Genomic DNA, 15,053 nt, shown 5'->3' on the forward strand with positions numbered 1-15,053 from the left:
TGATCCTGTATTTAAATAAAATGACTAAAAAAAAAAAAAAAATTATATGCACTGCACTAGCACTACACGACAGCACCTGGGTCTAACTGGACTCAAAAGCGGTCTGACTAACACTTAATTATGACGTCCCATCTTGTTTGAATCCATGCTTGTGTTGTTCTTACTCTCAAATGTAAGTCGCTTTGGATAAAAGCGTCTGCTAAAGGACTGTAGAATAGAATAGAATAATAATACTACAACTCGAATCCATATAAAAAGGCTGTTGCGATTACGAACAGATTTCGATTAAATGTACAGTGACTGTATATGTAATATTTTAATACTGGATAATTAAAATGACGCGCCATACTTAGGAAGACCATGGACATGCTGTAAAACACATTAATTCCTCATAGAATTGACGTTGGACATGCAGGTGACTCGCTAGGGTTAATCTTAGCCTGAGCAGTTAGCCTGGTCTGGAGCAGGCTAGCTGCAGCGGATAAATCACCACAGTAACTTGGCCGGGATTAGTTTGAGCTGCTTTCATGCAACCGACTTAGGGCTAAATTCAGCCAGGATAACCAACATATCCCGGCGTAATCCCTTATCTTGGTTTCGTGCAATACCCCTCTGGTCTGGGTATGACAAAGACTGATGCTTCTGGAGAAAAAGGCAAGCATCTTGTTTTTATATGTTTTGACTTTGACTTTGGCTCAAGTAGCCTGATGAAGCCCCATTTCGTGAAGGGATAGATGGCAGAGGAGCCTACTGAAAAAGAGAAAAAAAAAGATTTCTCTTAATGGACTGAGTACTTTTAAATAATACACACACAAACTTTGGACATTACAACATTTACTCAGTTAAGGATTAGGAAATGCATTCTTGGTTCACTTCACTTTTCTTTGTGACGTGATGGCAGTGATGGCAGTGATAGCGATAAATTTGCCCTGGACGTTAGCTACAGCTAAGTAGCTAGCTAACAGTAAAAGTCCGCAAAATGTTGTTTAGAAAGTTAAAAATAAATATATGCATCTTACCATTAATGGTGTGAGAGGTTGGTTGGAAGTGTATTTTGAAGTGCAGCTCGTAAATGCAGAAAGACATTCACAGTAAAGACCTGTGTTTGTGTGTGTGTGCGTGCAAGCGAGAGTTTCCCTACTAGCGTATTGGTTGAGGTTAAAAGGGGCGGGGTTAATTAGGATATATTCGAAACATTTAGATTAAACATTTAGATTTAGATTTAACATTTAACATTTAGATATAAGATTTAACATTTAGATATAAGATTTAACATTTAGATATAACATATAACATTTAGATTTAGATTTAAACATTTAGATTTAACATATAACATTTAGATTTAGATTTAAACATTTAGATTTAGATTTAACATTTAGATATAACATATAACATTTAGATTTAGATTTAAACATTTAGATTTAACATATAACATTTAGATTTAGATTTAAACATTTAGATTTAGATTTAACATTTAGATATAACATATAACATTTAGATTTAACATATAGCATTTAGATTTAGATTTAAAATTTAGATTTAGATGTTCTATTTGACCATTATACATGTGGTTAAAAGTTATGTTAAATGTAGGAAAATGTAAGAAAAATGTGCTAAATGTGAGAAAAGTGAGATAAATAGTGAAAATGTGTCAGCTACAACTTTTATACTGAATTTTTACACTTGGCGCCCCATATTCTGCACCATCATGCAAAAGCAGAACGAAGTGACATCAATGCTTGTGCAGCAGCATGTAACAGTTGTAATTGTGGAATGGCCCTTTAAGACTTCTCTTGGTCGTCTTCTAATGATGACGTCATCAAGATTCTTCGAGAAGACAGGAGATCGTCTTGCGAACGCTTGGACTGCAGACGGACATTTTAGGGAGCTCGGCTCTTTTCCTTTCTTTTTCCCATTTGTTGTGACGGACGTGTTGTGTGGCGCTGTTTCATTTATGTATAATGAGACAGTAGCCGTCCAACCGGGCTTTATATGGTTGACGAATGTCCTTTTATTAAAGAGCACGCACTGTGGAATCTTCAGTACCAGTGTCGCTGTGAGTTTGTCAACTTTGTGGCAGCTTTATCCGGCTAACTGAGCTAATTCCCGTACCACAACACGCTCTTCCCGTTACAAGCAGTTAGCATCCACTTTGCCTCAGCGTGATATCCCAGTGTTTGCTGGTGATCCGTTGCAGTGCATTTCTTTAACGACAGCATTTCAGCACTGTGTGGAGGAAAAAACTAACAGCTATCTGGATTGTTTATATTTTTTGGAACAATACACCAGAGGGCAGCCAAGGGAACTGGTGAGGAGCTGTATGCACATGCCACCACAGCAGGGTTACCAGAGAGCTAAAGGACTTTTATTTGAGCATTTTGGAAATGAACATAACATTGCCACTGCATACATGGACAAGGTTTTTGCCTGGCCAGTTATAAAATCAGAGGATGACAAGCACTGCAGGACTTAGCCTTGTTCTTACGTGGATGCTGTAATGCAGTGACTGAGCTGCAGTACTTGGAGGTGCTGAATGTTTCATCTCACATGCGGCAGATCATTATGAAGTGGCCTTATAAGCTGCATGAAAGATGGAGAACAAAGGCTAAACAGTAATATTTCTGCATTTACTTTAGGAATGAAAACTAGAAAACCCATTTTTGGGAAAAGTTACAGAATATATAAAGAAGTAGCTGGGTGTGGTACACTTAAATCTACTGTTGTTTGTGTCTACTGTGACAAATTTCATAAACCTTTGCAGATCATGTTTATTGTTTTAGTCTTTCTTTTGCTGCTGCAGGAACAAACCAAGATAATTCCAATAAAAGTGAGTTAAAAAATACCTGAGAGTCTGAGTAGGAGAGGGGAACGGAGGAGGTGCTGAGTAGCTGTCATCTGCATACTGCTGATCAGTGGGACGTGTGTTGTTTATGGGTGTGTGTGTTTGACAGTATAATTACACAGGAAGATGAGGAGAAAGAAGGGAATTTCTGGGTCGAGAGATGACACACACACACATTACCAAGTCATTCTGTATGTTGAGTTTTAGTTGTCTAAATATTGATTGAACATAAGTACCTTGAGCGTGTGTATTTTCATTAAACCTATCTGTTTTCTTTTAATGAAAGTCCATGGTTAAAGCTCTAGAATCTGTGGCTATAATTATTCATCGTCATTATTCATAAATAAGTATGCAAATCAGAGCTACATCTCTGGTGTTTATAACAAACTTAACCCCCCAAAAATCACTTTAAAAGCAAGTTATGGTTATTTATAAAGTACATGCACCATTAAAACAATGTTATGAGTGAGCTGACTGAGGCAAGATGGCCGCCAGCGCGCTACTAACAAAAAAACTAATAAAACAGAATGGACAACAGCTAGTCTAATTAACATTCAAACCAACACAAATGAAAACCTAGCTGACTGTACTGACTGCAAAACAAACAAAAAGCAACCGGAAACAGCACCGCTAACTAAAAGTATAACAAAAACCTAGTAGAGGGGGGCTTGCTTTTTTCGGTGTGCACCCCTGCCAAGAAACGCACCTCCCCTCAAGGAGCGTAGTGACAGCCAGTCACCTGTAGATGGCGTAGGTTCACTGTAGATTCACACCGTTTCTTACCATGAAAACTGATCAGCAGCATCTACAAGCTTGTTGATATAGATTTTTAAAAAATGAAAATAAAATTGTCTAACAGTAATATTTAGATGGTATTACATGGTCTGACTGTACTCCTAAAAGTAAATAATGCTGGGACCAACAGGGTCTGATTTATTGTCTGACAGACTGTGCACCCCCTTCTATTTCTGGGTGCATGGGTATAGGACTACTGTCTCCTTGCTATTTACAGCTTGTTTTATTAAAAAATAGAATATCAAGGCAAATTTAACCTGGCGAATTACTACCATAGTCCCTTCTCTTCTTACAAATTGCATGTCACAACATAAACACTTGGGGAATTTGTTTTTCTTTTTTTCTGCCAAAAATTAGGGTGGATCTATCCGTCCGCCCGCCCGTCCGTCCGTCCGTCCGTCCGCCCGCCCGCCCTATTTTTTAATTACACAAAACTCCCCTAAGCACCCTGTGTTGGACATTGATCCACCTTTAACATCCTGTTTTGAACATTTTTCACAATTCTAGTGACTTCTGGTAACTTCTGATGCATGCAGTACTTTTTCCACGTCTAACTATAAACAAATGGTTCACACAAAGTTCAGTATCCTCACATTTGCTTAACAGGAAAGTGGAAAGATGTTGTCACAGAGCTTTACACAAATTGCTGCTAAAGTGTTGGCATTGTCTATTCTTTTTCTAAACATTTCCTATCCTTTAGTTCTGTTTGAGGATACAGTTTGTGATACTCTGTGTGGAATGGTTATGGGAGTTTGTAGATTTTAAAATAATTTATATAAATAGGGAGTGCACAATAAACATGAAACTTATACAAGTAGGGGGCTTTATAGTTCGGTGACATGCTGAATCGTTGAGGTCTGATATTTACCCAAAGTTTAGCTAAATTTAGCCAAATGTGGTTTTCTGCTTCTCTTTGTCTTCCTGTCAGTTTTCGGTGAACACACTTTAAAGCACACATGTCCGTGGGGTTTTTCACTTCTGACTTAAACACCCACACAGTTTCAGTTACACTTCTATCACTAACTGCTAAGAAAATAAGACCACCGATGGGAAATATTGCGGGTCACCAACTTTAATCTTAACCTTAAAACGCTGCGACAGGCTGATACTTGAGGTTTTATCAAAAACGCGTCAGGCTAAAAGTGCACATGTCATAATGCTTTATTGTTTTACATCCATATCTCAATCTCAAGAAGCATACACTACTTTGTTTAATGAGCTTCAGGATGCATAAGGTTGTATGAAAATAATGCATTTAAGTGATGTTAATATTATACAATGATGGTTAATAGAAAGTTTCAGCTCAAGCTCACCCTGTCTCCATGCTCCAGGCACCAAACTAACACAGGTGAGCACACTCATTAATAACCTCAACACACCCACAGTGCCACTCACAACCACCGGTGGTGTCACTGCTTAAGTGCACACATACTTCAAGTGGGAAATAAATAACCCAACATATGGCTCCTACAGGAAATCTAAGACTTTATTCATAAATACATATATATTAATATTTAGATATAGTTTTAAAGTTTTACTCTAAAAGTTTTGAAGTATTAAAAAAATTGTCTTGATGATAACACAATCTTAAAAAAAGAAAATTCAAAAGGCAGTGCAAGTTTTGTATTATTTGTTGTAACTTGGCGATACTATATAACAAACAATGACAAACATATATCCAGATTAAAGATTGTAATAGTATAATGGTCATTTTTCCATTGAATACTGTTCAAAAGAATAACAGCTACAAACAAATGTGTACAATAAAGATAGAATTGGGCATGAACAACATTTTATAAGATGAAGCAAATGTCATTTACAGGATAAGAAAAAATGTTTTACTGATATATTTGAAAATACAAGGATTCATTAAAACTGCCCTTACAAACACAGAAAACCCACAGAGGGACTGCAGATGGTCTTCCACGTCCTACACATTGCCGTATATAGCATCATCCCAATCACCCTGCAGAGAAAACAAGATGAACTAACTGTCTTCTTTAATGTTTGCATCCAAAGCCAGAGGAAAAAAAATTATCCTTACGTTGTCATAGGGATCGACATTGGCGTAAATTCCAGAACAAGGATCATCATCAGACATCTCTTTCCTGAGAACAAAAGGCAGACAGAAAACATAATTTATCTCCAATCATTTTCAGCCATGAAGAAAGTTTTGTTTATTCCAAAGTGAGGTGATTCTCTCAAACCTAGTTGTTGTTTCATAGCGAGGAAGCTCCAGAGCTCTTTCTGTCATCTTGGTGCTATTTAGTTCTTGCGTATCTGCTGACTTCCTCCTGCTGGCAGGATAAATGTGAATACCGATCAAGACTGAACTTTTCACAAAAACCCTGGTGATGCAAACTGTTCATCATGGTTAAGCATAGAAGCTAGCATTGAGCTCCACTATTCTCTTAGTATGATGTGGGCCCTGTAGATGATCTAACATTATCTTTAAAGTTTAGAAATTCATAAAAGAATACCTTCAGCTTTATGTCATACAACAACATTTGTACAGTTGTACAAAATATATGATATACCTACAATATATCAAAGTTAAAGGTCAGTTCATGTGACTTCATGAATTCAAAAATGCGTTCAGTAAATGTCTCATTCTTCTTCTGAACACATTATTCTGAAGATTATTGTAGTACAAAGGCAGTAACAAGATAACATTTACACAGCTGTGGCACTAAGCTTGTTGCTAAAAAAGATGCTAACTGTGATATCTTGCCATTGCAGGTGTCACTTCACACTAAAATGAAGCTTGCACTTTACATACACTAACCTCTCCAAGTGTGTTTTAAGGTCGTTGTTGTGGAACCAGTCTGTCCATTTAATCTGTGTGTGTGTGTGTGTGTGTGTGTGCAAGAGAAAAAGTTTAGGTTTGTTTGTGATTTGATTTGTTTCTGTGATAAACTTCGGTTGTGACCACTGGTGTTTTTAAGATGCAAAGAAAAGTAGTTTTTTTATTATGTGAAGAACATTTTGCTGCAGTCCTGCATGAACGTGCAATACAAATATTGATTGATTGATTGATTGATTGATTGATTGATTGATTGATTGATTGATTATGCATCTGTGTAACGTTACGTCAGTGTTAAGTCTGGGGAAGTGACAGCAGACAGAAGATCATACAGGGAGGAAATCATGAGGGAAGAAAATTAATAATATAAGATTGTTCATGAGTCTTAAATCAAGAATCCCAGTTAACACTAAAGTCTTTTGAGTGCGAGTCCAAGTTGAGTTTCAAGTCACTGGAAATGTGATAAATACAACTCGAGTTCAAGTCCTAGACTCGAGTCCCCATCTCGACACCCCCATACTGTTCGTCTCTGTATTCATGACTTAAATGCACATATATGCTTATTATGATATTTTGCATTTACAAGCAATTTGTTTTTTTTTTAAATCATTCTTTTGTATTAAGGTTTGACTGTTCTTTAATGTCACTAAAAAGAGACAATTACTTTTTCCTTACCCCCAGTTGACAGATGTATTTTTCACTTACCATTTTATAACAATCCCCACTGCTACCAAAAGTATCACTACAATCATGCCTGCTCCAGTGGAGATGAAAATAATCAGCATCATTCCTGTTCAAACAGAAATCACACGATGCTTTCATTGTGTCTCTATGTAGATTTTAGAGGTGCCTCTGTTTTGCGTTCTTTAATTTTTGTTCATACCGTCAGTAGGTAAACGTAGGGTGAGATTGGCTCTGCCTTGAGTGTTGTTGGCCACACACTGCACAAACGTAGAGGACTGCAATTCTGCCACCGGGACACTGATGGTAAAATAACCATTTTTCTCTTCTTTGGCACCCAGCAGAACTTTGTCAGCAAGTAAAAAACGGACCTCACTTGAAGGCTTGGAGTCCACAATACACTCACATTTTATGAGTGTAGAGTCTTTGTGCTCTAAGGAGCACAAAGACTCAGTTTTAATCTCAGGGACATCTGCAAGGACAAGGACAGTTATTCCAGAAGGCTGCATTGAGCTAGCCATTTATTTATTTATAATTATTATTAATGCCAATTTCTTTGTCATTATGTCTGTTTACTTACATAACACATTAAGCTGCACAGGGCTTGATTTGGCTTGTCCCTCTTCATTGATGGCAATACAATACATGGGTCCTGTGTGTCGGGAGACATTTGGCAGTATGCAGAGATTTCCCTGACAGTGCTTCCCATTGTTTTCATTATGCCACTCATAGCTGTTGACAGGAGGGTTAGCATCACCAGTGCAGGTCAGATTTACAGTTTCTCCTTCCTTTATATCTGACTTGTACTCAATCTTCACATTGACAGGGGCATCTGCACAAAAAAAAAACATTTATTAATGTTATGGTTTTTTCGCAAGGAGACTATCAGTTTTTTTTTAACATATTTTGACATGCTAACATTTGATCATCTTTAAAAGAAAGAAAAAAGATGAATATGGTTTACTTAAACAAGACTGCAGGGTATTTTTCAGTCTTTAATCAAAATAAAATATCATTCTTATTATGACTCCCTACTTCCATGAATTGTCACTTTTTGTGGTGGAAAGTTTGATGTACACAAGGATAGATAGATTTAATCTACACAAAATATTTTTTCAACAAAAAAATGACAGTCTGATAACCTTAATCAGTTAATGCTGAAATAACTACTGCTGTTGATGCATTTTCAAGAACAAAAGCAACAAATACAACGAATAATAAAAATCTGACTAACAGTGTGAATTTTAGTTGATCTATAGCCAGCAATGTATGATGCCTGTTTCAGTGGACAGATAATTCATCACAATTTCCTTCCAATGTAAAATCAATGCTGTACTTTTTTTTCTTTTAACTTTTTTTTTAAACAATGATATGAATCCTTAGATATTAATTGATGTAAGATATTCTCAAAGTACTCAGCATGGTTGTCTGTCTGGTAGCCACATTGTCTTGCGCTTACACTGGCTGGCCAGCTAGTAGCAGTGTATGGAACAACTCTTTAGAGTCTAATGTACTAATTCATGTGCAAGTAGTCTATACTGTCAACAACCACAAATAATAATAATAATAATAATGATAATAATAATAATATTAATAAAAAGAAAATAGAAAGAAATACTTTTAAGTAGCTGTCCCCTAGGGCAGGGGGACAATTACTTAGAGAAGAAAGATTCAAGACTTGTGCAGTAGGGGGAGAGATTCCAGTTAGATATAGTTGTGCTCACCTCCACACATTGCAAAGGGTCTGGAACTAATCTCTTGAAAGGGGAATGGACTTAAAGTTAAAGGTCAGTTCATGTGAAATGTTTTTCTCACCCTAAAATTTCACTGTTTAATTAAACTTTGATATTACCTTTACTTTCATTCTCATAACAAAATGCTACCACTCAGTTTAGAATTTTAAAGTTAATTTTAAGAATTACTAATATTTATTAAAAGCCTTATCAATTGATAATTTCTGATATCTGATACTGGCTCAAATTTACTCAAAATACACAAAGAATTTGTTCCCTAAGGATACAGTAATCATTAAAAACATTTCTAAAAAATCTTTATCCATAATGAATTTCATCATTTTCAAAATTAAAAATGCTTAATTTTTGTTGCACCAATACCTGCCTATTAACTAAAACACTGCATATATTTAGTGCAATTTTCTTTAAAATAAATAAATAAACAAATAAGTAAGTATAAAATACCTTTCAGATTATTTTCCAAAGAAGAACAACAGTTTTTCTATACCTAGTGTCAAGGAATTTAAAGAACTCCTTCTAAGCAAAATGGTCAAAAATCCAAAATACCCAAGAGAGGAAGGTTTTCAGACATGTATCTTTTGCATTTAGCAAGACCTGTTAGGGATCAATATCATCTTGTAGCAATTGAAATAAAATATGATTGCAGTGGAGTAAATCAAGAGTGTGAAGTGGAGCTGTAGATACTGGCATGGCTCCAAAGTCTTGGGTCCTTCAAGGATACATTTAGGTCCGCCACTGTTAACCCTCTACATTATGCTTCCGGGGTCTAAATGTTTCTTGATAATGTTTGCAGATGACATACAGATTTATGCCCCTTTAGGTCAGGTCAGGTTTATTTATATAGCTCATTTCCAACAGGTCATGCTGCCCTAAGTGCTTTACAAACTGCAACACACCTTTAATGAAAAGGTAATTCTGTAACCAAACTGCTTAATTGTTTAAAGGTTTTAAAAAGCTTGGATGGAGTTGAACTGAAAATGAAGTGTGCACTCACAGTGGCTGTGTGCAAAACTACAGCTTGACCTTCAGACTTTTTTTTTTTTTTGTCAAAATTAATGATTCCCACTGAGGGGGCTGCAATAGGGGAGTTAAACTTCAAGAAATAGTAAATAGAAACTGCAAGTAATCATTCATCTAGTCGTTGAAAGTGATGTAGTTTCACTACAGATGTTCACAAGCTATTTTTTCCATTATGTCTGTTTACTTACATAACACATTAAGCTGCACAGGGCTTGATTTGGTTTGTCCCTCTTCATTGATGGCAATACAATACATGGGTCCTGTGTGTCGGGAGACATTTGGCAGTATGCAGAGATTTCCCTGACAGTGCTTCCCATTGTTTTCATTATGCCACTCATAGCTGTTGACAGGAGGGTTAGCATCACCAGTGCAGGTCAGATTTACAGTTTCTCCTTCCTTTATATCTGACTTATACTCAACCTTCAAATTGACAGGGGCATCTGCATAAAAAAACATTTATTATTAATGTTATGGTTTCTGTAGGAGGTACACAACCATGGAAAGTACTTTGGGCTGCATTTATGTATGAAAAGTGCTCTATAAATAAAGACTGATTGATTGACAAGGAGACTATCAGTTTTTTTAAACATATTTTGACATGCTAACATTTGATCCTCTTTCAAAGAGAAAAAAAGATCAATATGGTTCACTTAAACAAGATTGCAGGGTATTTTTCAGTCTTTAATTAAAATAAAATATCATACTTAATATGTATCCCTACTTCCATGAATTGACACTTTTTGTAGTGGAAAGTTTGATGTACACAAGGATAGATAGATTTAATCTACACAAAATATTTTTATAACAAAAAAATTAAAGTCTGATAATCTTAATCAGTTAATGCTGAAATAACTACTGCTGTTGATGCATTTTCAAGAACAAAAGCAACAAATACAACGAATAATAAAAATCTGACTAACAGTGTGAATTTTAGTTGATCTATAGCCAGCAATGTATGATGCCTGTTTCAGTGGACAGATAATTCATTACAATTTCCTTCCAATATAAAATCAATGCTGTACTTTTTTTTCTTTTAACTTCTTTTAAACAATGATATGAATCCTTAGACGTTAATTGATGTAAGATATTCTCAAAGTACTCAGCATGGTTGTCTGTCTGGTAGCCACATTGTCTTGCGCTTACATTGGCTGGCCAGCTAGTAGCAGTGTATGGAACAACTCTTTAGAGTCTAATGTACTAATTCATGTGCAAGTAGTCTATACTGTCAACAACCACACACACACACACACACACACACACACAAACACACACACACAAATGTCTGTCCCCTAGGGCAGGGGGACAATTACTTGGAGAAGAAAGATTCAAGACTTGTGCAGTAGGGGGAGAGATTCCAGTTAGATATAGTTGTGCTCACCTCCACACATTGCAAAGGGTCTGGAACTAATCTCTTGAAAGGGGAATGGACTTTATTCTGCTCCATAGTTGCCCTGGGTAACAGGTAGCAGGCAGGGTAGGCTCAACAACAAACTTTTGTTTTCCCTGCTTAAAGAGAGGGTGGCTTCTCTTCACATTAGTTCAGGGAACGGGCTTTGTCAGTTGTTTCTGTATATTTAAGTAATTGTCAGGGAGTGGCTGCCTTCATCCCAGACTGAGTTGACAGACAACATACAAATAACATAAAGCTGTTTCCCAGAGTGATGCAGATGGAAACATGATGACATTTAATCCTGTGACTGTGAATGAGCCTAGCTCAAGAAGCTGCCATGGTTTTGCTGTATTTAAATATTGGTTTGTGGGTAAATTAAAAGAACTAAAATCAGCATATACTCTATATGTTGCCTCGTTTTTTTTTTTTTTGCGTTTGTTTGTTTGTTTGTTTTTTGCCTCAATGTGGTTCAGGCTTACATTTTGCTTTCTTTGTCCTTGTTTATGCTTCCTTGGTTTAACGTGTTGTATTGTAGCTCTGATTTTGATAGATGAATTTATGACAATTGATTAATCTCAATACTGAGACTCTGTGAAGCACAAATTTTTAACATCATTGACAAACACTTACACTTTACTTTAAGGGTCTTGGACTCACGCTCCTTATATCCTCCGTTGTATGTCACGTTACATTGTAAAGGCTTGTTGTTGTCAGTGTGGGTCGGGCGAAATGTCAGAGTCGATGTGTTGTTCCACTGGCCATCACCAACCTGCTGTGACTGGAAATGCAGCTCTCCGGTGTGACTCCAGTTGAAAAGAGGAGGAGAGGCAGGGCAGGAGTGAAGGACAGAGCAGGCAGCAGACACACTTTGACCCACCTTTAGCTCCTCTTTCACAGAAAAACTGATGGGATTTGGCTTATCTGTGTCCACAAGAAAGATCACAATAAGCAGTCAGAATGAGAAAGAGTCTACTTGCAACACATATGAGGGAGAGCACTTTGCACCAGAAGATGATATTGTACGCAACCATGGATTCACATTTGTAAAAAAAAGAATATGAGAAATACATTTAAAGAACTATTAGTTACTGATAAGAACACATTTGATATCCCATGCTCATTTGTGCCATTGTTTTAGATCACTAACTAAACTAAATGCAAAGCTAGTACCGTAGTTTTAAGATTCCTAATTTTGTTTTTGTAAAATTTTAGTCATTCAACTTCTATTAATCCTGTGTGCTTGATGGTAGCTGGATGTCTTTACTTAGTTTTTCAAGATGTTTCACCTTTCAGGTTTATAAGTTTCAGGCTAAAAAAAAACTGGGACATTTAAGTCATCACAGTTGAATCACCCTTGAATCAGTCGTCATTGACATGTTGAGTGTTGTAATAAAAATGTTTTTGTTGGATAGATGACAGGCGACAATGACCTAAGTGGCCCACAACTGGGTGATTGGGTCAGTGATACTTTAACTACTCTCAAAGTGTAAATGTCCCAGCAACAGCTTATGTGCCTGAAACTCCCACCAGTCAGACAGAACTGAATCAGCCTTTTTGAGGTTTGAAACATCTTCAAGAACCACAGAAGGCATCCAGTTGCCTTTTATTTAGGTTTACCATTACATGAATGATAGAGAATCTACATAGCCATTTTTAAGAATATTCAAACTGAGAGGCATTTCCTGTTAACATCATTTAAATATGCAAAGACAATATTCAGTCAACTCAGTTAACAAAAAAGCATAAATGAGGAACAAAGTATTACTACAGTAGAAAGTAACCATAACCAGTTAAAAATTTCACTTGTGATATTTTATACTCATAACCTAAATTTTCACAAGAGATCTTTACGAAAAAACAGAAATAAACACAGATGAACATCAGAGCTACTAAGGTGTTCTTACCAGTGACTTACAGTGCTTTTATGTGTTCTTTTAATTCTTGTTAGTGGGAGATGTTCTACTCACGGATCATTGAAATGAACACTTTATCCTTGAAAGAATAGCTGTCATAGCCTTTAATTTCAATCCTGAAATAAAAAGGCCCAGTGTCATCAGCTTTAAGAGGCTCAATCTTCAAAGAACAGTTCTTCTGACGAGGATCTCCCACCAGTTTCACCCGGCTCTGATAGCGCTGATGGATCTTAGCCTCTTTTGAGTGAAAAATGATGTTTCCTTTCTGATCCCACCAAATTTCTATATATTCACTGATTGTATTTTTTGTATCTGGGTAATTATATGAGCAGGGGATCACCACGCATGACCCTGGAAGACCTTTGACTGAAGATGGCAACTGAGCTGTCCAAGATGAGGCTTTAGTTTCAATAACTGTAATGAAATTGAGAAACATTAAGACAAGGACACAGGAAGAGACCTGCTTGCGAAGTGACAAAAAATGAACAGATAATAAACCTCAGAAAAAGGAAAATGTCTACCGTCATATCTTGTAAAGATTACAATTTAATTTACTTTACACTGACTGCACCATACCTTTGAAGCAAATGCAGGTGAAAAACAAAGGCCATTCAAAAGCACGCATCTTCTCTTCTTAGAGTCCAGGCTGCAGAGTGACAAAAAAGGAGCATGCTGTCATATATCTCGTGACAGGATTTGGGAAGTTTTCGTTACTACTTTTAATATATTCTGCAGCCACTCTGATACATGCACAAATCTGGCTTTCTATTCAGTGTGTGTCTGGGTGAGGGTGTCTAAACTACGGTGGCCCAGAGGTGTCACAGCAAATAAAAGCCGCAACACAACAAAATAAGTCACAACACTACAAAATAAACCACAACACAACACAATAAACCACAACACTACAAAATAAACCGCAACACAACACAATAAACCACAACACTACAAAATACACAACGCTGAAAAATTAATGCTATTCTTTTAAAAAAACATCAAAAAAGCCTTATGTAAAATTAAATACAAATGAAAGTGGACTATTTTTTAGAGCTTTCCTGTAATCTGAACATTGATTAAATATTTTCTACCTCATATCAACCAATCTGTGACTTTGTGGTCAGATCAGGATGTTTTTTCAACATCTGCAATGTCCATGTTTATTTTTTAGACTACATGGCTGTCGTGTATTCTAAAAGATCTCTGGTCACCTCCAACCAGCAGTGCCATCCACAGAAAGGTCAAAGAAAGGATAATGAAGAGGAAAGTGGAGTACAACCTCAGTAAGTTATGCTAGCTTTTAACTGACACTTTACAAAAATATGGAACACATAATTTATACAAAATTAATATTATATACAGATTAAAAAATACATCAGGACTATATTGCATTGTTTTATTTTGTATATATAAACTACTCACAAAAAGTTGGGCATATTCTGCTTTTGTATGATGTCAGAATAAACCTAAAATACAACAGAACCTTCACAGGTGAGTTAATTCAATCTTGTTTAAACTTCTGAAAGCACATGTACTACTTTATAATGTTTAAGTATTTATTCTACTACGTAATGTTGTGAAAGAAATTTTGCTGCATATGGTAATCACTCATATATACTCATAATAATCAAATGTTTATTCAGTTTTCTTTATTAGATTAATATTGTTAATCCATTCTACAACAACTGGCATTGTCGGGCAGGATTTCGCGAGTGACCAGGGGGACCCAACGACAGTGTGGGACCAACCTGAACCTGATTTTAAGGCGTTGTTTTTGAAAGGGGGATCCTTGTTTGGTTCTCTGGAAGTCATCGCTGAAATCAACGAACTCAAAATATAGTCTGAAAGATAAGTCTGGTGA

The 15,053-nt window shown here is 36.3% G+C and overlaps 1 protein-coding gene and 1 long non-coding RNA gene across 5 annotated transcripts in view; one reads left to right on the forward strand and one right to left on the reverse strand.

The window, feature by feature from the left end:
* The first annotated feature begins 777 nt into the window (after window positions 1–777).
* Window positions 778–14,090, forward strand: LOC121642276. Its single transcript, XR_006010864.1, has 4 exons — window positions 778–790; window positions 5,444–5,448; window positions 13,892–13,901; window positions 13,988–14,090. It is a non-coding gene; the product is annotated as an uncharacterized LOC121642276 (long non-coding RNA).
* LOC121642275 (B-cell receptor CD22-like) overlaps window positions 5,253–15,053 on the reverse strand; it is a 28,949-nt gene continuing 19,148 nt past the window's right edge. For 2 of the 4 annotated variants that reach the window (XM_041988902.1, XM_041988901.1), the window contains exons 2-11: window positions 13,775–13,844; window positions 13,253–13,612; window positions 11,916–12,206; window positions 10,084–10,335; window positions 7,702–7,953; window positions 7,324–7,593; window positions 7,146–7,230; window positions 5,845–5,934; window positions 5,682–5,745; window positions 5,253–5,603 (exon numbers count right to left, since the gene is read on the reverse strand). In XM_041988902.1, coding sequence (XP_041844836.1) covers window positions 5,568–5,603; window positions 5,682–5,745; window positions 5,845–5,934; window positions 7,146–7,230; window positions 7,324–7,593; window positions 7,702–7,953; window positions 10,084–10,335; window positions 11,916–12,206; window positions 13,253–13,612; window positions 13,775–13,823 — 1,749 coding nt within the window. In that variant the 5' untranslated portion in view covers window positions 13,824–13,844 and the 3' untranslated portion in view covers window positions 5,253–5,567. The remainder of the gene's footprint in view (window positions 5,604–5,681; window positions 5,746–5,844; window positions 5,935–7,145; window positions 7,231–7,323; window positions 7,594–7,701; window positions 7,954–10,083; window positions 10,336–11,915; window positions 12,207–13,252; window positions 13,613–13,774; window positions 13,845–15,053) is intronic. The other 2 variants (XM_041988903.1, XM_041988904.1) reach the window with 2 other exon arrangements.

This window comes from Melanotaenia boesemani, chromosome 6 (genome assembly GCF_017639745.1).
Source record: "Melanotaenia boesemani isolate fMelBoe1 chromosome 6, fMelBoe1.pri, whole genome shotgun sequence".
NCBI classification, from domain to species: Eukaryota; Metazoa; Chordata; class Actinopteri; order Atheriniformes; family Melanotaeniidae; genus Melanotaenia; species Melanotaenia boesemani.